Here is a 24651-nt window from a genome sequence, read left to right as displayed (position 1 = left end):
TATTGGGAGTTGCCGTTATATGGGGGATACACGATATCGTGGACCTATATAGACAATTCACTTCTAGGCGATAAAATACTCAGAAGCGACTCCTTGAACTCCATTCAATTTTTCAGACAATTCCGCGCAAAAATGTGGCTAAAATTACTATTAAACGAATATCGGGAGGTACCGCTCGACCCAGATGAACTCTGGGCTTTCTACTTGTAACTTATTAATGCTAAAAATCGCCAATTCCAATTTACGGACTTAATAATTTCACAAAATGTATCTTAACAACAACTCTCCCAGAGCAATTGGGATTTGTTTTTCTAAATAAATATTTTTGTTCTATTTATTTTTTTAAAGAGTACAAAAAATTGCATTAATTTATTCTAATTGTTTTTAACATTAAAAAAAGAGTGTCTTAGGTGTAGTGCTCTCTCATTCTTCATTCTTAGTTCTCGAAAGCTTTGTTGTCTGCACCCTCCAATGGCAATGCGGATTTCTCTTCGCCTGCCGTCAAGGGTTCAGTTTCCGCCACGGCATTTGGATTATTGGGTTTGTAGCGATAGGCCATGTACATGAACAGCAACATATCGGCAAACATAAGGCCGGCAAATAGGAAGAACTCACTGGCCTGAGAATCGAAGAGGGCCAGTTCGGCAATAATGACGACCACAACATTGCCAAATGCCACCGTCAGAAGCCAACAGGCTTGCAGTACAGATTTCATGGCCACCGGAGCCTGTGAGTAGGAGAATTCCAAACCCGTTACCGAGAACATAACTTCGCCCAGGGTCATGACCACATATTGTGGAATCAGCCATAGAATGCTCATGGAATTGGGGTCGGTAATGACAACCTCCTGGGCATAGTAACCACCATTGTCCAGTTCATGAATCAGTACGGTATAAACACCACCTGTATTCAAAGTGGTTTGCAACACCTCATCGCCATCGACAAGGATTTTGTAGTCTCCCGCCGAGAATTCGGTTAGATTATTTAAATAGGCTGGTTCTTCGTGTTCCAGAGAATTCTTCTTGGTTTTACGCCACTCAATTTTACGTCCCGTTTCCACATTGGTCAGTGTTCTGCCCAATGGACTGCCTCGCGATGGTTTATTAACATAGTCCTCGTACCAAATTAGGGGGTAGCTGGTATTTTTCGTATTCATGAATAGAGTGTGAGCTTCCTTCACTGGCAGTCTATAGCTACCCGCTTCGAAGCCATAACAGTTGTCACCTTCAACCGCTGTGAAAGAATACATCAGATCGAAAAAGTTGCCCGAGACTGGTACATCTTTGTTGACATAGTAACCATGGCGATCAATGTTTATCGTTGGATGTCCGGGAATGTTGGTATTGATCGTGTATGCGCAATTTTCACCATTAAATATACGCAATTGGGATATGTGATCGGTGGGAAGGGTGGGATAGGTTTTCTAGAGAAAGAGAGAGAGAGAGAGAGAGAAAGTGTTTTGGGAAGAGAGGAAGAAAAGATTTGGTTAAAGAAATAGTTGGGGGAGAGTGGATGTGGTTTTCAAAAAAATAAAATGGGCTTTGAGTAATGAATGAGATTTTTCGTAAAAGTTATGATCAATGCTGGGATGAGATAAAACTGGGGGATGTCTGTAGTGGATGGACAGATTAAGTGGATGAGTTGGGGTTTGAAGGTTTAAATATACTATATGAAGAAAATGTATATAAATATTTGGTACAAGTAAATTATCAAAACATCGTTTGAATACTACAATACAAAATAATTACAGGAAAAACTCCGTAGATTACACTGTGCGACAAAATTCATTTATTTTTTTGTTCAATAATTACATGGAAAATCCGGCAGATTATAAAACTAGAGCTAAAAATTGTAGACTCGTATATTGGCGTTTTGTAATTTTAAATGACCGTGCCACTTAAAAACTTGTGCAAGTTCACACCTAACAAATTAAAAAGAAGTGAGTTCGGCCCGGCCGAACTTTGCATATCCTCCACCATTTGGAAAGAGTTTTGAAATAAAATTCTTTAAATATTCTGTTAAAATTTTAAGAATTGGTGTCTATACGACGTGAACGTACATAGGTATTGTTTGTCATAATTCATTACCAAATTCAAATTCGAAACTTGAATTAAACGGTGAATAATGTAGCTAAAATCATCAAAATATCGTATATAGGGAGGTACCGTTATAACGGCGTTATGCGAAGACCTGGGCCAGCAGAGACAATTTTCTGTCATAGGCTGTAGCATCCATTGCGAACTTCAAATACGACATCTCAAACAATTTCGGGGGGTATTATACCAAAACTCGTCAAAATACCAAATATAGGTCGGTACTGGCATATGGGGCCTAGACGAAGACTTGGACCTGCATAGACAATTTTCTGTCACAGACTGCAGTTCCCATTACGAACTCTAAACACGTAATTTGAAACAATTCCGGTGAATAATGACGCTAAAATCATCAAAATGCCGAATATAGGAAGGAACGGTTATAGGAGGGCTATACGAAGACGTGGACCTGCACAGACAGTTTTCTGTCTTAGGCTGTAGTATCCATTACGAACTTCAAATACCAAATTTGAAACTTTTCCGGTGAATAATGTCGCATAAATCATCAAAATACCGAATATAGGAAGATACGGTTATATAGAGGCTATACGAAGACGTGGACCTGTACAGACAATTTTCTGCCTTAGGCTCTTGTATCCATTTCGAACTTCAAATGCCAAATTTGAAATAATTCCGGTGAATAATGTCGCCAAAATCATCAAAATACAGAATATAGGGAGGAACCTTTACATGGGGGCTATACGAAGACGTGGACCTACATGGCTCATTTTCCGTCTTAGGCTGTAGTATCTATTTCGAACTTCAAATACCAAATTTGAAACAATTCCGGTGAATAATGTCGCTAAAATCATTAAAATACCGAATATCGGGAGGTACCGTTATATGGGGGCTATATGAAAACGTGGACCTACATGGCCCATTTACGAAGTTAACCTGCCTACTGGAAAAATAAACATGTGTGTAAAATTTAGCCTTCGTTCGAAAGATAGCGTGATTACAACAGACAGACGGACAGACAGACGGACATATTCCATTGTGCTCGGGGTAAAGCCATTGAAATTCGATAAATTGGACGAACTTACACCGCAACAGAAAGAAAGTAGACTCAAAAGAGCTAAAGAGTTGCATCGCTTGGTCGAAAGTGGGGAACTGCCGAATTTTGTTTTCTCCGTCAGTTTGTAAACAAACAAAATGATCGCGTATGCTTACCACCAGAACTCAAGCGCCGGCCATGGTAATGGTGTGGCCGACATAACAGCCGATGGTCGCTCTCCGCTCTTATTAATCGACCGTGGCATCAGAATAAATGCCGAATATTATCGCGAAAATATTCTGGGGGGTGTATTAAAGCCTTGGGCACGCAAACATTTTGGCCGAAGACCTTGGACATTCAACAGGACTTGGCACAATCGCACACGCCACCCAAGAATGGTTACAAAATGAGCTTCCTCGCTACCAAAATCTCCGGATACCAATCCGTTGGACTATTGAGTCTGGAGTATTTTGGAAAGCAAGGTTGGCACTAAAAAATACCAAAGTGTTGATGACCTCAAGCAACCGCTTCGCCGGGTATGGGCCAAAATACCGCACAGCAACATTCGGGCAGCGTTTGACGGTTATATTTGCCTTTGGAGGCCATAATTCGTGCCAAAGGTGACCAATTCGAACAAATCTAAATTTATTCTAAAATTTGATGCTATTTCCGACATTTTTTGCTTTCATTCAATAAAATTTAAAAAAAAAATTATGGCGTTTGGCTTTGTTGCAGTTTTTTTTTATCTCATCCGTATAAGGTAAAAATTCACTCACTTCACAAAAAAAATGCCCCTGTCAACCTTTAACAATTTTGGAACACTAATTGACAAATGCATTGCTTCCCAGAATGACCGACAATAATAACCCATTTTTTACAACCACAAAAAAATCTCAAAGAGAGAGAAAGAGGGGAGGGAGAGGGAGCTTGTTTACAACAAATATTACCATACAAGCAGAAGAGAAAAATCCCCACAACCAAAAAAAAAAAAAAAATCGTAAGTCAAATTGCTCAGAACTCGAACCCATGTCGGTCCGGCGAGTCGGACAAAACTTCAGACTTTGAGTAGATGTGTTGGATGTCCGACATTTGGTCCGCTGGGTACACTCGACTTGTACCAAATAATCTAGCTTAAATCTCCCAACATCTACTAGAGATACAATTTTTGGTATCTTCTACTTATTTGCGTATCCCTTTAGTTTGAGGTCTCCACTACCCATTTTGAGCACGATTTTTACAGTTTCACATTTATACATTTTTCTAAATTGTATGTACGATTTTATTTATTTATTTTTTTGTTTAAATTTCCTATAGCTCTTAGAAATTCAACGTCACGACCTTATAAGACCTCTAGGAATGAACGCTGATTCTCGATTAAATTTTTAAAATTTTTACTTCAGCCGTTTATTTTGAGCTATGATCGATGATTTTATGATATTAGATGGATGGTTACTTCTCAAAGACGATTGAGAACTATTTTTATGATTCCCATTAAACCAGTTAGGGAATTACGCAAATTGTTTGCCTTCACCTTAAAACATAACACCATAGAAAAAATATTCCATTGCAAAAACTTACCTCCAAATTAAGTTCAACAACACCGGAAATGATGAAAGCAACACCAGCCAAAATACCACCCAAAGTCAATTTTTGCAATGGACGACGAATGCCAATCAGGCTCAAGGCAGGATAGAAGGCAACATCGTACAGTGGGATAAATACCAAAATCAACAAAGGATTCAACACTTGCAATTGATCGGGTTTAATGTCCCATGAGCCCATATCACCATCCATACGCGTGGCTTGGAATGTCCAACGGGATCCCTGTTGATCGAACAAGGCCCAGAAAATCGGCAGGGGCAAATACAAAACCAAGACACGCATCAACACCTTAACATCTTCAATCAATTGGCGATCGTATTTCTTGTCGGCATAGTCCAACCAATGTTCACGGGGATTGGTTTTCTTCTCCTTCCATTTGGTGGAAATGGCATTCTGAAAGAGATATTTATATAATTTTTCTATTTTCAAATATCTGTATTGTCCTCTAGGACACTTACACCAATGGTCTTGCTGACCAAGACAACCATATTGCCTGCTGGGGGTTTGCTCTTGTACAAGGGGCGACCCAAGATGAAGATAACTGGAAGTAAAAACAAGAATTTTTTAATTATATCCTTAAATCAGAGGACAAATTCTTATTTTCGATTCGGAAAAAAAATGGTTCGAAATAAATTTGAAAATAAATTTATTTTTTGGAAAAACCAATGTTCCATCTCAGACATTCGATATTTAGTCGTTTCTAACGAAATTTTCAATTAAATCAGCATTTACAAATTTAAATTAACTAAGTTTATATATTTAAATTAACTTCTATCGAAAATGTTTTAATATCGAATGCAAGAGAATTGGACAGAGAGAGAGAGAGAGAGCAACAGCACATTTTAGCTCTCACACTTATCTTACTGCGTGAGATTTTATGTTCAAAGATAAGTTTGCTCAGTTCTCGCAAAAGGGCTTTTGCTCAATGCAGTCATTCTCTCCTCTCTCCCGTCTTCTCCTTTTCCCAAAAGAAAATCCCTCATTTCTTACCAATCGAAACTGCCATCAAAACAGCTGGAACACCAAAGGCCAACGAATAACATTCCTTTTCACCAAAACAATGGACATCTTCTCTCAAAATCGGTGTAACCGTTGTCGAAATCAATGAACCAGCATTGATTGAGAAATAGAACAACGAGAAGAATGTGGTCATCTGTTTCAATTGTTCGGGCATCTTAAATTGATCACCACCAAACGCCGAGACACACGGTTTTATACCACCCGAACCCAGTGCTATCAATGCCAGACCTATCATGGTAAATGTTGTTGCCGGCAAATTCAATGGTGGCATGGCGCCCAATGTAACCAAAACAGAACCGCATACATAGACCAAGGAGAGATATAGAATCGTTTTGAATTTGCCCAACCAACTGTCCGATATGATGGCGCCCAATATACACAAGAAATAGACAAACATGGTGAAGATGTGGAAAATAACCGTGGCCGTGTCATCGCTATAGTTCAACTGGCGACTCAAATATAAAACCAAAATTGCTGGAATTAGAAATAAATAGAAATTATTAAAAATTAGTTTGAGAGATAACAAGGATCACAAGTACTTACTTCTCATGCCATAGTAGTTGAAACGTTCACAGAATTCGTTACTGATAATGAAGAATACCGATTTGGGATAGGGCAATTTCTGTAAAAGAGGATTTAGTGAGAGGTATTTTGTAAATATGTATTGTTCTAATAAATTAAGAACTCAGATTTGCTGAGTTTTACTCGCGAGTGTAAGAGAGCAAATCTCAGCTTCAAACAAATCATGCTCGCGAGTGGGAGTAAGAGTTTTTACATGAAGTTTACGCTTCATTCCTTTGGGAGCACTCACGATATATTCCTTTTTGAAAAATAAAAGTAGGAGTCAAAATGTTCGAAAGAGGTTAAGAGTTTACTTTAAGAGTGAAATTGAGTAAACTGGGGGAGATCGTGTACAAAAGCCAAGAAGAAGAAAAAATAGTAGAATGTATTGCAAGGTACCGGTGGATTTTTATATAAAACTACACTCTACTCTCTCTCGAAAACTAGGAAAGTCCACTCACCCTTATTCGAGTACCACAGGAGTACTTATGATCGTATTTTCCACAGTTCTGAATAACTTACCTTGACCTGGCCTTCAGCTTCGGCAACATTTGTAGCTTCGATTGCGCCATTGTTTTCGGGTTCCTCAACCTTTTTAGGTTCCACCAATGATGCGGGAGTCAGTTCGATGGCATCGGTTTTTGCAGGTTCTACTGGAGTTTCGCTTGTAGTACTCTCCGGAACATTGCCATTTTCAGGCTTGGTTCCTGAAAGCATTAAAAAGAAATATATGAATTTTTGTCGGCTGTATATTTAACAAAATTCTACAATTATTTATGGGTTGAAGTGGATCACTAATTATTAATTATATGGTTTTATATCCTCTACCACTCTATGGAGGGTATATTAGCTTTGTCATTCTCCTCGAAATATTCATGATAGACCCTAAAAAGTACATATATTCTGGATTAGCGTAAAATTCTAAGACGATTTTGCGATGTCCGACTGTCTGTTTAACCGTCTGTCTGTCTGTTGTAATCCCGCCATCTTTCGGACGAATTGAGATATAAGGCTAAAATTTTGCACACACGTGTATTTTCCCAGTAGGCAGGTTAAGTTCGTAAATGTCGGTTCACTTTTTCCTATAGTCCCCATACAACGGGAGGATTCGATATTTTGATTATTTTCGCGACATCATTCACCCGAATTGTTTAAAATTTCGTATTCAAAGTTTGTAATAGTGACTGCATCCTAAGCTTAAAAATTTCGTATAGCCCACATATAACGGTACCTCTCTTTATTTGGTATTGTGATGATTTTAGCGGCACTATTTACCGGAATTGTTTGAGATTTCGTATTTAAAAATGTTAATGGGTACTACAGCCTATGGCAAACAATTAATTATGCATTAGGAAATGTTTTAACAATTTTTGCAATATTGATGCAAATATTTTCTCCATTAACGATAGATATAGGAATTTCTTTTCTTTGGGTACTTATAGTACAATTTGATGACGTCATATCCTTTTAAAATGATGCTTTGTACGAGAAACTTTCATAAACCTCTATGAAGTACGGTTTTAACCCTAAGATATATTTTTAATAATTTTGAAATCTAGCGTTTAGGAAAGTTTAAGGTATGTGATGTATCCTCCGAACGGATCCCGTTCGAATGGAGTTTTAACCCATATTAAAAAAAAAAAAAACGAACCAAAAATATTTTTTGGTGATTCACTCGAGGGTTGAAATTTTCGATCAGTAATATTGCCAACGACGAAAATTTTAAAATTTCAAAGAGTGGGGATATCTTGCCCCCTATTTAGGTACCTTTCCGAAGCTAACTTTCAAGATGCTGATACACTTGTCTTCTATTTTTGCTCTACTTTTTTGATCTACTATATTTTTCAAGTAATTTTTGAAAATTTTAAATTTTGCCCAACAGTGTAATTGTATTTCAAAAATATGAATAATGTGCCTATAGTCATGTAAATACCGAATATAGGGATGACATGTTATATGGGGGCTACAGGAAGACGGGGATCTGTATTTTTGTGTCACAGAAGGGCGTACCCATGACAAACCTCAAATACAAAATTTTAAATAATTTCGAAGAAAAATTTGCTCATTACCATTGAAGTAGCGAATATCGGAAGTTACGGTTATATGGAGCCTAGTCCAAAACTTAGACCTATATAGACAGTTCTTTGCAAGAATGTTTCCTGCATTCTTGGAACACATACAGCCTACTAGATCGTGCGCTTTAACGCCTTAGGGCTATTTTTGTGGGGTTATGTTAAAACTCATATCCAGCTTTAATTGGAAGACAATATTGAATCATTTATTCGTGAGATACCGGCCGGAATGTTGGCAAAAGTATGCCAAAATTAGGCTAAGCGGATAGGTCATTTGAGGTGCAGTCGTGGTCAACATTTGCATAAGATAATCTTCACATTAACATTAATTTATATGGGGCACACTATCAATCTAAATAAGTATTTCGCGAATTTTTCATACTTTTTTGTGCTTTATGAGAGCTATACCTAAATGTTAATCTATATGATGCAATTTTATTACCAACAATTTGACTTAAAATACGTCCGAGTAAAATCTTATCAACCTACTTCATTTCATTCGGAAACAGGAGGGATTTTCACTGACGAAAAGACATCGGACGGACGGACAGACATGGCTAAATCAACATAGAATTTTAGGCTGATCAAAAATATAAGAACTTTGTGAGGTCTAAAATGGATATTTGGAGGAGTAACAAACGGAATGATATACTTAATATACTCTTGTTAGGCATAGGCCTGAGTGTATAAAAAATGAACGCCTTCTGGTAAAAATAGTAGAAATGTTCTCCACTAATAAACAAACGTTGTTTTTATAAAAACAACAATAAAGGGGATTAAGCCTGACCATTTTGCAACAACAAAATACTATGGAATCCCAAACAAACAAGCCAACGCTTTTCTATTAATAGACAAGGATGAAGGGGTTTTTTTTGTAACAGACAAAACCAACTTACATGGTTATGCTACTTCGTTCAGGTTGAACGAAAGCATAACAAGTGGAGAAAGATGTAAATGTTTATAAGTGCGGTTGTAAGATTTATAAGATTTTCCCAAATAATTTTAGTTTTATTTAATTCTTTGGTTCCTCTTCTATTGAGGTTACGATCTCGTCACTTGGGTAAAAAAGGTTTTTTTGTGGAGAATATCCCAGACAAAAAAACAAGGGAACTGATGAGGACTGGTGGCTCTTTCCAAAACTTAGGTATTCCCTGCCTTACCCCCTGGTAAACATTACCATCGTTCTCCACTAATAAACAAACGTTATTTTTATAAAAAAAAACAACAATAAAGGGATTAAGCCTGAACATTTTGCAACAACAAAATACTATGGTATCCCCAACAAACAAGCAAACACTGTTCTAGAAATGTTGCAAAATTTGGATGTCAGTTCCTACAGATAATATACGCGAATGGGTTATCCAGCAGTAAAACTTATCACATAATGGTAAATGGCTGTAGCTCCTGTTCATAATTTCTAAGTTGTCGCTATTAACTATTTCACTATTAAAATATCCGATATTACTCCTTTATTAAATACATTGGAAATCCCAAATATTGAGCTTATAATAAAGTAGTAATGTCGGATATCTCAATAGTGAAATATTTAATAGCGACAACTTAGAAATCCTTATGGAAGTTAGTTTTTTAAATAATTTCCCAATCTCAAATCATTTATTTATGTACGCAATATATTAGTCAATAACTTCATTTATCAAGAATTTCTAAATCGGAAAACACTTGAGTAATATACGATCACGATCTACAGTTAAGATATTGACCCATCATAAATAGTACAAATTCTTTGGAAAAAAAAAAATCAGAATTGCAATAAATTATTCGCAACGGAATCATTTATTTCAAGGTCAAATATAACTGTGTGCATTTATACGATTTTCTCACAAACAGATAATAAAAGTGAAAATTATTACAATAGACCTTCACTTGTTAAAAATATATAGAAACGAACTTTGAACTATTTAAATATTAAATATATAATGTGAAAGAAAAAACACAAATTATTAATCACAACGTATAAGCATTATTAAATTGACAATACAATATTTAATAATTGTTTTACGAAAATCATAGTAAATGATCTTTATTGGTACGATACGATAAGATATGAAATGAGTGTGTGTTTCAGATATTTTTTTTATATTTTTCAAGAAATTGCACACTGACCCACTAATTATACTTCACAATGCTCATTTTGAGAATTCAAAACATATATCTCAACAATTATACATCAGAGGGCTGCAACGAGTATGCAAAAATTCAAGCATACTCGGTTTCTTACATGATTTTTGTTGATGCAGTCGTTTAGTTTGATCTGAATGAAATGACCGTTTTCGCTTCTGAACGAATCGAACGCTCAGTTTGAATCACTTCACTCACAATCAAACATGAGCGTTCGAGACGGTTTGATGTGTTCAGCAACATGAGTTGATCGAACACATGAATGTAAATGAGCAATCACAACCGTGATTGTCTTCTATGAATCGAGTTCGCTCAGCGTCATTGTTTATTCAACCATTTAATCAAGTTGGGACAGTTTATTTTGACTTTTTAAATATTTGAAATGGAAGAATATTGTGATAGTGCGACCGAAATTGTTGCAAGTAGAAACTACACAGGTATAGGTAAACGAAAAGGTCGAAGTTTGTGAAAAATCTTGACCAATATTGTAAAATAAAAAAAAATATTTAAACATTTTTAATTTATTTATTTTTTTTTTTTTTTCAAATAAGTTACTGAAGTCTAGCATACCAAAAACCCAAATAAAATGAAAAATTGTATGCTTATTAAATATAATTTGTACCAGTTTCTTTAATGGGGACATCTTTTAGTTATGAAATCCTCAGTAAAATTACAATCACGATTTCGCTCAGATTCGAACATTTGTGTTTTAATCAAATCAAATCACTCACTTAACTAGGATAAATAAAACCGATCAGACTCATCATAGATGATCGACCCGTTTTGAACAATTCAACATAAGTTCGTAAACAAATAACTCATGTGAGCTGTTTGATTGCGATCACAAAACTTCGATCAATACATGTTTGATCACAACTTTTTCGTTTGGCTTGAGTAACTCGAATGAACATGTTGCATATGACCGACTGATTGAGTTTGATTGTATTTCCACTGTGTGTGATCAAGCCTACTCAATCATACTCATTGCAGCCCTCTGTTATACATATTGGCCATTTACTCAAAGAGTGTCAGACCTCAAAAAGCCAAGTTTCGAGGAAAACGATTTATCGATTGCATTTGGATTTCTCGAATTAAAAACGTTTGCCGAACTCTACATTTTTTGAGTTTTGCCAATCGTTAAGTAAATCAGCGACATGTTTACATGGTTACTGTTATTCGGTTTCCTTACCATATTTTCTAATGGAACAGGTTCTAACTTTGTATACGCTCTCTTAGTTGGTAGAAATTCGAGCTAATGTACTTAATACTTATAAAATGTAACCAAGTGGCTGGATATTTCTCTTAACGTCAAAGCTAAAGATTTTAAGTTCAAAGCATGTCAATGGTATGCTTGGCCCATAGAATCTTGTTACTAAAGTTATACTCAATGACAAAGAAGATTAAGATAATATTATAAGTCATAATTTCTGTTATGAACTAAATTTGTGCATATCTCCCAATATAAAGGGTGAGATAAAACCAGTAAAGAAAGTCCTAAAGTCGGGCGGGGCCGATTTTATGATACCCTACACCACTTTGCTAATTTAGTTGAGCTCCACTTAATAATTAAAAGTTTTTATGGGAGAATTCAATCATACACGCTATGATTATAATTATAATTTAAAATTCAAAGGACTAAATATGCCGAAGCATTTGTATCTTTAAAATTCGGAATTCTATTGCCCATTTGGTGCACAATTAATTTGAAATCGGATGAAGATATATATGGGAGCTATATCCAAATCTGAACCGATCTCGATAAAATTTGGCAAAGATATTACTGAGCTGTATTTGATATATTTCCCTGAATATCGTTGTTACGGAGTGCAAATTTCGGTTGTGGGCAACAAATATAACAAATCGGATGAATAATATTTATGGAAGCTATAGCTATATCTGAACCGATCTTCACCAAATTTGACATACTAGCTTCTAGACTCAATTCGGTCGTAAGTGCCAAATTCCATCCCATTTGGAAAAATATTAGACGTTTGGTGCACAATCAAAGGTAAATCGGACGAAGTTATAGATGGGAGCTATATCCAAATCTGAACCGATCTCGATAAAATTTAGTAAAGGTATTTCTGAGCTGCATTTGATATATTTCCCCAAATATTGTTGTTACAGAGTGCATATTACGGCTGCGGAGGACAAAAATAACAAATCGGATGAACAATATATATGGGAGCTATAGCTATATCTGAACCGATTTCGATAAAATTTGGCATACTTATTTTCAGGCCTAATTTGGTTGTGTGTGCAAAATTCCATATTACACGTTTGGTGCACAATAAAAGGCAAATCGGACGAAGATATATATGGGAGCTATATCTAAATTTTTACCGATTATCTCCAATTTCAATAGGGTTCGTCCTTGGGCCAAACAAATGTTGTTTGTAAAAATTTCATCTCAATCGGATAATAAATGCGACCTGCATTTTGTTCACAAGAATACATGGACAGACGGACGGACAGACGGACTGACATGCATAAATTAACTCAGAAAGTGATTCTATGCAGATCATCAAAAGGAACTATGGGTCTATCTCGTTTCCTTTTGCCTGTTACAAACACATGCACAAAGACATAATACCCTGACAACTGGTGTAGGGTATAAAAACTGCAACAAGGTCAAACGCCATAATTTTTACATTTTTTTTTAATTTTATTAAATGAAAGCAAAAAATGTCGGAAGTAGCATCAAATTTTAGAATAAATTTAGATTTGTTCGAATTGGTCACCTTTGGCACGAATTAAGGCCTTCAAACGGACAAAGAAACCGTCACACGCTGCCCGAATGTTGCTCTGCGTTATTTTGGTCCATTCCAGGCGAAGCGCTTGCTTGAGGCAATCGACACTTTGGTATTTTTTAGTGCCAACCTTGCTTTCCAAAATACTCCAGACACAATAGTCCAACGGATTTGTATCCGGAGATTTTGGTGGCCATTCTGCTCTGGAAATGAAGCGAGGAACCTCATTTTGTAACTATTCTTATTTGGCGTGTGCTGAGTGCGATGGTACTGAGTCCTGTTGGAATTTCGAAGGTCTGCGGCCAAAATGTGACAATGCGTGCCCAAGGCTTTAATACACCCTCCAGAATATTTTCGCGATAATATTCGGCATTTATTCTGATGCCAGAATAATTAATACGAGCGGAGAACGACTTATGGCTGTTATAGCGGCCCACACCATCATCATGGCCGGCGCTTGAGTTCTGGTGGCCAACCGAAGGTGCACATTTTCAGCTGAACTCTTTGGCAAGCAAAAACACGATCATTTTGTTTGTTTACAATCTGCTGGACAACGAATGTTTTCTCATCGGAGAAACCAAAATTCAGCAGTTCACCACTTTCGGCCAAGCGAAGCTAAACTTCGTAGGTCTTTTGAGTCAATTGTCTTTCTTCTGCGGCGTAAGTTCTTGCACTTTTTGGAATTTCAATGGCTTTACCTCGAGCTCATTTTTCAATATTTGCCAAATGGAATATTGCCATACGTTCAGCTTACGAGCCATTTTTCGGCCACTATGACGCTGGCTTCGATCAAGTCGCTTCTTTACTTTGCGAACCATTTCTACTGATGTTGCTGTTTTCTTCCGTCCAATTTCTTGACCTTGGGCTACGCTACCAGTATCTCGGTAACGAGCGATGGTATGAGACACAAAAGATTTATTCACATTTAAATGCTGGAGTGCTCTAACGATAGGCACTTGTGGTTTTCCAACCAAATATAAAGAAATCGCATTATCTCGCTTGAATTCCATCACGAATCATTTTTTTGTCTGAAAAATTCTCACCAAAATGCTTTTATACACTTTTAAACAATATAGTGCTGTTTAACAGCTGTCGGACGAGTGGCTTAGAAATGGCAGCAGTCTGAAGTTGGTTGCAGGTTTTTTCATCCCAGTAAAAATATTCATTACAAATCAGGTTGCTTTTACATTTCTTTAGCAAGAACTGTCGATCGATAAAATAGTAATCTTTGGATTCTAAAAAAATAAAATATTTTTCGTTTCATTTCTGATCTAGAAATAGCTACTTATTTTGTTGAAATAATAGCATAGTTGTAGTAAGTTATTTTGCTGGGTTATTCTTAGCCCTTTTACATTTTCGGAGATAAAAACCAAATCTAGTTCGTGCCAGAAACGTATAATGACGTATAATTCATTATCTTAATCTTATTTGTCACTAAATATAAATTTAGTAACAATGATGACTACACACTTTCATTACCCTTAAAGCCAATGATAAACAAAGCGGGGCAAGCGGGGCAAACATAATTATGTCAACTATTTTCGTAAACAACCACTCAAAATCGGAATGATGTGGTGTTTTGTTTAACAGGTGTGATAGACATTTGCTGGATATAGAACATCATTAAAAGGAGTTAGGCAGTGACAAAGGTCGAGCGAGGCCGACAATATTATGCTCTATACAGCTGCGAATATTTTGGAATTCTATAACGACAAAATGTGTCTCATTGAAATAATGGTTTTAGACCCTAGGTCTCGATCTAGGGTGTCCATCCGTCCGTCTGTGTGGCTGGTGCGCAAAACAGTTGGAGTCAATCTAGGGGTGTCCCTCCGTCCGTATGTCTGCCGGTCTGGCTAGTGTGTACGATAGCTCTCGAAGGGAGTATCCAATTTGGACCAAACTTGCTACATCGTAGTATTATTGTCAAACTTAGATCTATTCCGGTGATGGGCAAAACTGGATCACTCCTTCTGGTATAATCTCCACAAAATGTCAAAATTCTCAAAAAAAAAAAAAAAAAGAAAAAAAAAATTCATAGAAAAGAAAGAGTCATTCGACTTCATACAACATTGCAAATCTAAATAAGGTGCTAAAATGGGCTATATCGGTTTACTCCTTCCAGTACCAAAATTTTCAAAATTTTTAATGATCGCTAGGTTTATTAAAAATGAGAAAAGAGAGTCCGATTTCCTTAAAAATTCGTTTATCTCAATTTTTCTGACAACCCTAGGTATGACATGAAGATAGGATAGAACGGACCACTTCATCCGGTACCACCCCCCACAAAAGGATCAACATTGCGAATATTCACAACGTTTATATAATGTGAAAGAAGTTTATCTTCAAATTTCGCATATCCCAATAGACCTATTCTTCTTCTGGACCAAAGGGTCAACATTTTAAATGAAGGAAACGTTTATACAGGGTGACTGTTGTCATTTCTAAGCCACTCGTCGAACTCGATAGTTGTTAAAATTATTCCAGTGACAGCTCAAGCGTATTACAAGCGTACAAAAGCATTTTGGTACGGTTATTCGTTATTCGTGATGGAATTCAAGCGTGATAGTGTGATTTCTCTATGTTTGGATGGAAAACCACAAGTGGCAATCGTTAGAGCACTCCAGCATTAAAATGTGAATAAATCTTATGTGTCTCGTACCATCGCTCGTTACCGAGATACTGGTAGCGTAGCCCGACGTCAAGGAAGTGGACGGAAGAAAACAGCAACATCAGCAAAAATTGTTCGAAAAGTTAAGAAGCGACTTGATCGAAACACGCGTCGCCGTGGCCGGAAAATGGCTCGTGAGCTGAACGTATGGCAAAATTCCATTCGGCAAATATGAGCTTGGGGTAAAGCCATTAAAATTCTAAAAAGTGAAAGAACTTACACTGCAACTGAATGAAAATAGACTCAAAAGAGCTAACGAGTTGCTTCGTTTGACCGAAAGTGGTGAACTGCCGAATTTGGTTTTCTCCGATGAGAAAACATTCGTGGTCCAGCAGTTTGAAAACAAACAAAATGATCGTGTTTACTTGCCAAAGAGGTTAGCTGAAAATTTGCACCTTCGGATGGCCACCAGAAATTAAGCGCCGGCCATGGTGATGGTGTAGGCCGCCCTAACAGCCGATGGTCGTTCTCCGCTCGTATTAATTGACCGTGGCGTTAGATTAAAAGCTGAATATTATCGCGAAAATATCCTGGAGGGTGTATTAAAGCCTTGGACATGCCAATATTTTGGCCGCAGACCTTGGACATTCCAACAGGACTCAGCACCATCGCACTCAGCACGCGCCCCCAAGAATGGTTACAAAATGAGGTTCCTCGCTTCATTTCTGGAGGGTGTATTAAAGCCTTGGGCACGTAAACATTTCTGCCGCAGACCTTGGACATTCCAACAGGACTCAACACCATCGCACTCAGCACGCGCCACCCAAAAATTGTTACAAAATGAGGTTCCTCGCTTCATTTCCAGCGCACTGGCCACCAAAATCTCCGGATACCAATCCGTTGGACTATTGTGTCTGGAGTATTTCGGAAATCAAGGTTGGCATAAAAAATACCAAATTGTTGATCACCTCAAGCAAGCGCTTCGCCAGGAATGGGTCAAAATACCGCAGAGCAACATTCGGGCAGCGTGTGACGGTTTCATTGGCCGTTTGAAGGCCATAATTCATGCCAAAGGTGACCAATTCGAACAAATCTAAACTTATTCTAAAATTTGATGCTACTTCCGACATTTTTTGCTTTTATACAATAAAATTTAAAAACTAAAAAAATGTAAAAAAATGTTTGACTTTGTTGCAGTTCTTTTTATCTTACCCTGTTATATGTGAAGGAAGTAACCGATTGTCTTCCACTTTCACGATTCCTAATATTTCTAACAAACCTAGGTCCGATATGAAGATGGGATTGATCTGACCACTACTTCTGGTAACTCCCCCACAAAAGATCAAAATTTAGAAGGATCGCAAAGCTTTTAAAAAATTTGCAAAATTTAGCTATGAATAGATCAATTTTCAGCGTACCATATTTAAAGGGACTAGAAATGGATAAGATAGGATAAAATCAATTTATTCCTTTAAACAATAGTTTGTCTTCTACTTTTCCCGTATTGACTGCATCAAACTATTTGAAAAAGAAATTGATTTGTAAATAAATTACTGATATAGGCAATATATATTCGAGATAAGAAAGAGATGATAAGTAAAAACTGACACATTGTTAATTAGAACAACAATCGAAAAGCAATTTCTTTCCAGGGACAAATTTGATTTATAGGAGTGTGTCTGGAAATGAAAGTCTCTTATAGATAAAGTTCTCGGAAATAGTTTTCCTTTCTGTCGCTGAACTGCCCATGAATTCTCCATATCCGAATATGATAGATTTCTCACATGATGGCGTTATTAATTTTTGCAAAATGCGTTGTTTGCAAATTTCTAACACAAGCACACTTATATATATTTGGATCAGATATCATGGATTATTAACAACAGCAACAACAATGGATCAGACTAACACCACTCCAACGAAATCCAATTGCGATAAGTTTTTTTTTTTTTGGTTTTAGTCATTGTCATTTTGTTGTTATTGTCTCGGGCGGACGAAATTTATTGTGTCGGAATTACGTTTCCATTGATGAATATCAGCGCCGCGATAATTCCCTGCTTTTTTTGAGAATTGCAGTACTTTAGTCGCGGCGATTAGCAAACGACGCGGATATTTATCTCTTCGAGTGTCATAAACTAACTATGTCGAGGGTGGGGGAGGGCATGGCACTGGCGCGCTTATCGTCGCCGTGGCAGCCGTTTTTCCCGCTATCAACGGTGATAAAGTTGTACTTGTTCACAATAATCTGATATGCGTTGTTGGAATTCATGTTTCAAATTTATTACCCTCATGTAATAAATCGAACAATAAAATGGGGCCACGAAAGATGCCAACAATATTGGTTGGATTATAAATATCATTCGTTTTTCGATCGTAAATATTTTGCAAGGAAGGAGATCGCGAAAATATATATTAGTTTAGATTTTGAATAGCAGCAGGATATGGTAATGAGATTAGAATGAAGTTTCAAAATTACTGGTGATGGAAAATTGTAAGGTTTGTTAAATTTTAAAAGACACAACTGCTTTAAAGGACTATTTTCGATAAGGGAAGAATTCTTTATTCTTGTAATGTTTGTATTTAGGTAAATCCTCTAAGTCTGTCAATATTATTTATATTAGAATTTATGAGGTCATGATGATCTCCTGAGCGACATTGGAATAGAATTTATGGATGTTAAGGAAAGAAATGTTGAAGAAATATGCAAATCTCCACTAATTTTATGATGGTACTAATTTTTTGTAAATCTGATGATAACTGATATTGTAAATGTTCAAATCCGAAGTTAGTCTGATACAAACCATTACAACACTTGCTATGTTTCAGAGCCTGCAAGGCTGTACTAGCTTTTCAATTTTTGCTTTTTAAATTGGTTTTTTGTACTATGGATTTGGGATATCATTAGTTTAATTGGGCTAAACAGTTTGTAAACCCTCAAAATATTGTTCCTATACTCCGATCATCATATCTCAGGGTGCTAGCTATTTGTGACCGTATGTTTATGTTAAGAAATCACTCTGCCGCAGAGCACAGATTTGATCATTTTCACTCGGGAGCGAAACTTACACGCGAGCAGGCTTGCACAAAGAGTGGGAGTCCACTCGAGAAGAGTAGAAGCTTTTTACGGAGTCCCCTCTTTACTCTTTTGATTTATGTGGGAGCACTTCCGAGTCACTTCCACCTGAAAAATTAGAGTGTGAGCAGAACTGCTCAAAAGAGAGAAAGAGTTTGCCCTATGTGTGTAAAAGAGTGTTTTCTGTTTACGTTTGTGTATAACGAGAAAAATATGCTCTATCAAATTCGAGGAACATCGACAAATTGAATTTGCTTAATTTTTCAGCTCCAGTAGCAAATTCGAGCGAGTTTTTCGAGGCAATCTGGGCTGTGGTCCAAAAATGAAGTCTCTATTTTTTGGTAGTGATCGTAAAATATTTACAGACGTATCCATTGAAAAATATGGAAAACAAGAAAATGCTTACGAACCCACTAAAAACTCTAAATACCAAATAAAAAGCAAATCTGTTGAAAAATGAGGCTACAATAATCACATTACATTAATACATTGAGATCTTAAATGGAGACTCCATCAAATTGTGGACCACTACCGAATATTTTTTTGGGAGGAAATAACCTATCCCTTGGGAAAAATTTAAACATTGTATATTCAGGGTGAGATGAAAAACTGCCACCAACTTCAGACTGCTGTCATTTCTAAGCCACTCGTCCGACAGCTATTAAACAGCATTATATTGTTTACAAGCGTACAAAAGCATTTTGGTGAGAATTTTCCAGAAAAAAGTTATTCGTGATGGAATTTAAGCGTGATGGTGTGATTTCTTTGTATTTGACTGGAAAACCACAAGTGGTTATCGTTGGAGCACTCCAGCATTTAAATTTGAATAAATCTTTTGTGTCTCGTACCATCGCTCGTTACCGTGATATTGGTAGCAGCGTAGCCCGACGTCAAGGAAGTGGACGGAAAAAACAACACCGTCAGCAGAAATGGTTCGAAAAGTAAAGAAGCGACTTGATCGAAACCCGCGTCCGCAGTTGCCGAAAAGCCACTTAACATATCGCAATATTCCATTTGGCGAATATTGAAAAATGAACTCGGGTCAAAGCCATTGAAATTTCAAAAAGTGCAAGAACTTACACCGCAACAGAACAAAAGAGCTATAGAGTTGCTTCGCCGAAAGTGGTGAACTGCCGAATTTGGTTTTCTCCGATGAGAAAACATTCGATGTCCAGCAGTTTGTAAATAAACAAAATTATCGTGTTTACTTGCCAAAGAGGTCAGCTGAAAATGTGCACCTTCGGTTGGCCACCAGAACTCAAGTGCCGGCCATGGTGATGGTGTCTCTGCTCGTATTAATCGACCGTGGCATCAGAATAAATGCCGAATATTATAGCGAAAATATTTTGGAGGGTGTAGTAAAGCCTTGGAAACGCAAACATTTGGCCGCAGACCTTGGACATTCCTACAGGACTCAGCACTAACATTTGAAGGCCATAATTCGTGCCAAAGGTGACCAATTTGAAGAAATCTAAACTTATTCTAAAATTTAATGCTATTTCCGACATTTTTTGCTTTCATTCAATAAAATTTAAAAAAAAATGTAAAAATTATGGCGTTTGACTTTCTTGTAGTTTTTTTTATCTCACCCTGTATAGTTTTATATAGGAGATATAGCAAAATTTGTACAGAAATCTTCGTCTTTAAATATGGTTTTCAATAGAGATATATCAAAACTTGAGGCTAAGTAGACAATCGTCTGATACAGTGGTTGGTATATATTGCAATTTATCAAATATTAAGGGTATCCATTGAAAAAATCATGAAAATGCTTAATACCTTGGGGTATATCAACTGGGAGTTATAGGAAAAAGTGGGCCTATATAAAAATTGTTCAGCCGCTCAAGATATAACCCTTCACGAATATATAGCAAATTTAGAAAAAAAAAATCTGTTAGAAAATGTAGTTGAAATCGTCAAAATACCGAGTATACTGAGGTAACGTCATTTTCACATAAGGTAGAACCAACTAGAAACTCTAAAATTCAAATTCGTTAAAAATGTATATGAAGGCTCCATCAAATTTTGGACCACATTTTTTTTTTTTTTGAGAAGTTGACATTTCCCTTGAAAAGCCGAAATATTAAATTACAGTCGAAAAAGAGGAAATTGATATGACCCACTTAGCTCATTTTCAATATAAATTATCGTAGACACAATGCTAACTATTATAATAAAATTTCAAAGCACTAAGTCAGACAGACAGACCGAGTGACGGACATCATTATGTCGGCTTAGAATTTTATGCTGATCATGAATACATATATGTTCATTGATTTAATCCGTTGAATATTTGGAGGTGTTACAATGGAAAGAACAATTAAATGGACCCTCTTTCTATGGTAGAGGGTATAACACAAATTAGGATCTACACTTTTTTCCGTTGTAGTTATACCCTCCACCATAAATAGTATGGAGGATATATTATGTTCGTTATTCCGTTGGTCACGAAATAGTTATTTTAGACCTAAAAAAGTGTATATATTCTTGATTAGCGTAAAATTCTAAGACGATTAAGCTAGGAAGCTAAAATTTTGCACAAATCAATCTTTTGTCTGCAGGCAGGTTCGAAAATGGGCTATATCGGTCCACCGTATCGTATAGCCCCCATACAACGGTACCCCCCGTTATTCAGTATTTTGACGATTTTGGCCAAATATTTAAATACAATTATCTGAAAATTCACAAAAGGAGTTACTCATGAGTAATTTACCTCTGGAAGTACTTTACACTATAGCGGTACCTCCCTATATTCGGTATTTTAATGATTTTAACTACATTTTTCAATGGAATTGTCTAAATATCCATACTAGAAGTTCTTTCTAAGCACTTTACCCCCCGGAAGAAAAATGTCTATATAGGTCCACGATATCATATAGCTTACATACAACGGTACCTCCCGATATTTGGTATTTTGATGATTTTTGCTACATGATTGATCGGAGTTGTTTAAAATTTCGTATTTAGAGTCATAATGGGAACTATAGTCTGTGAAGTTGAAGATCTTAATAAGTACTACTGCCTGTCACAGAATAATTTTCTATGTAGTCCAGGTCATCATATAGCCCCAATATAACAGTTCCTCCCTATATTCGGCATTTTGATGATTTTAGCTATATCATTCACCGGATTTTTTTATACCCTACACCACATAGTGGTAAGGGTATTATGTCTTTGTGCATTTGTTTGTAACATGGAGAAGCAAGCGAGATAGACCCATAGTTACTTTTGAGGATCTCCATAGAATCACATTCTGAGTTGATTTATGCATGTCAGTCCGTATGTCCATCCGTCCGACCGTCTGCCCATGTATTCTTGTGAACAAAATGCTGGTCGCATTTATTATTCGATTGCGATGATATTTTCCAAACAACATTTGTTTGGCCCAAGGACGAACCCTATTAAAATTGGAGATAATCGGTAAAAATTTATATATAGCTCCCATATATATCTTCGTCCGATTTGCCTTTTATTGTGCACCAAACGTGTAATATCAGCCCGAATATTATGGAAAATTTGCACATACAACCAAATTAGGCCTGAAAATAAGTATGCCAAGTTTGATCGAAATCGGTTCAGATATAAGTATAGCTCCCATATATATTGTTCATTCGATTTGTTATATTTGTCCTCCGCAGCCGTAATATGCACTCTGTAACAACAATATTTGGGGAATTATATAAAATACAGCTCAGAAATAAATTTGCTAACTTTTATCGAGATCGGTTCGGATTTGGATATAGCTCCCATATATAACTTCGTCCGATTTACCATTTATTGTGCACCAAACGTCTAATATTTGTCCAAAATGGGATGGAATTTGGCACATACGACCGAATTTAGTCTAGAAGCTAGTATGCCAAATTTGGTGAAGATCGGTTCAGATATAGCTATAGCTCCCATATATATTGTTCTTCCGATTTGTTGTATTCTTTACCCACAGCCGTAATATGCACTCCGTAACAACGATATTCAGGGAAATATACCAAATATAGCTCAGAAATATATTTGCCAAATTTTATCGAGATCGGTTCATTTTTGGATATAGCTCCCATATATATCAAATGGGCAATACAAGTCCGAATTAAAAAAAGATGCAAATGCTTCGACATATTTAGTCTTTTGAACTTTAAATTATAATTATAACCATAGCGTATATAATTGAATTCTCCCATAAAAACTTTTAATTGTTATGTGGAGCTCTACTAAATTAGCAAAGTGGTGTAGGGTATCATCAAGTCGGCCTCGCCCGACTTTAAGACTTTCTTTACTGGTTTTTTGATTTATTTATGCACACTGGTAATAATACTAAATTTTGTATGGAATCGAAACTATAGCTATTCCAGCAATAATACTCATTACAAATTCCGTTACCAACCCATTATTTTAGCAAAGGAATGGCACACGAAATAAGTAGTTTTTTCTCTGAAGAGTCAAAGTTGATTAAATAAATACTTATTCATCGAATTTCGTTGTCAGAAAATAACCATTTATTTTGTGTGACATTTCTTTGTTGAAATAATATGTTTGTAACCGCATTTGTATTAATAATTTTTACTGGGCATACTATAACCTTAGTTTCAATTTCAGTTAAAAACTCACTGTTTTTAAAAAAAGGAAAAATAAGAATTCCCTCACAAATAATTTGCCGCTTTTACGAAAGTTCACAGCAAATATTGCATAATTTTTTTTTTTTTTTTTTTTTTTTAGTTTATTTCTCCATGTTGTTGTTTTGTTTTTTAACTTTTAAGATAGACAGAATTTTCACAGACAATAAAATTTATCAGAAATAAATCTCACAGTTCTCGTATCACATTTTTTTCTCACAATTCGTTCGCCAAATACAAAGTGATCGTTCGCAGATGATAGAGTTTAATGACTCCTCAGAGTGTTTTTATTTTTGTTTGTCTCTCTAACAGGAGATATCAGTTTTTCTATTTTAATTAATAAAAATGTTTGTCATTTGTTTTCATTCATTTCAAAAATGAAAAAAAAGTTTTCTTTCACTAAATAAATATATAAACAAATTGGAATGAATTCAATACCGTTTTCATCCGTCATCTTGTAATCAGCCTTTCAGGGTAGAACAAAGTTTTTTTTTTTTGGAACTTTTGTCTATTATCCTTGCGCGCTTGTTATCCACATTCGCGTATAAATTTATTAACGATTACCAACAACAACAACAAGAAATTATGTTGAAGTCTTCGAACAGAACTTTGAGGATGTGTTTTTCTTTTTTTTTTGTGTAGCCGTTAGAACAGGGTTACGTTCCAGTTAAACGCGTCCTCGTCTGTTAACGGCAATTAGCAGACTAACTGAACTTCAATTACAATTTCAGTTAAGAGAGAACAAAGCCTCACTCACACTCTGACACTTGGAGTAAGTTAAACGCGATTAGTGGTGATATTGTATCATGTTGTTGTTGTTTTAAATATAGTATATGGAGGTACGACAACTGCAATCTTCACTTTTTTTTTGTTATCATCAATGTATTGCCATAAAACATCGAACTCGAAATCAAGAGCAATACAAGTACATTTACCAACAGGCTGGCGGACGGGCTGGCAGTTCGCAACACTTTTACTACCTCCGCTTTAAAGCCGAACAAAACCAAAAACGAAATAGAAGCATACCGGTAACTGGTTGGGTAAAACCTTACCTCCGCACACTGCTTTCTATCAGATAGATTTCGAATAAGTACACAGCTAAGATGTGATAACATAAATCGCTTATCAGTCG

The 24651-nt window shown here is 36.2% G+C and overlaps 1 protein-coding gene across 1 annotated transcript; it reads right to left on the bottom strand.

The window, feature by feature from the left end:
- Nucleotides 1-302: 302 nt before the first annotated feature.
- LOC131800420 (peptide transporter family 1-like) lies at nt 303-24234 on the bottom strand. Its single transcript, XM_059129866.1, has 7 exons — nt 23958-24234; nt 6793-6977; nt 6253-6331; nt 5680-6183; nt 5148-5230; nt 4666-5082; nt 303-1423 (listed from the first exon to the last, which is right to left on the bottom strand). The coding sequence occupies exons 1-7, from the start codon at nt 23971-23973 to the stop codon at nt 437-439; spliced, it is 2271 nt and encodes a 756-aa protein (XP_058985849.1). The 5' UTR covers nt 23974-24234; the 3' UTR covers nt 303-436.
- Between the last annotated feature and the right edge of the window lie 417 nt (nt 24235-24651).

This window comes from Musca domestica, unplaced genomic scaffold (assembly GCF_030504385.1).
Source record: "Musca domestica strain aabys unplaced genomic scaffold, Musca_domestica.polishedcontigs.V.1.1 69, whole genome shotgun sequence".
In the NCBI taxonomy this organism is placed as follows: domain Eukaryota; kingdom Metazoa; phylum Arthropoda; class Insecta; order Diptera; family Muscidae; genus Musca; species Musca domestica.
The sequence above is the reverse complement of the archived record's forward strand: the minus strand, read 5'-3'. Positions and strand labels throughout refer to the sequence as shown.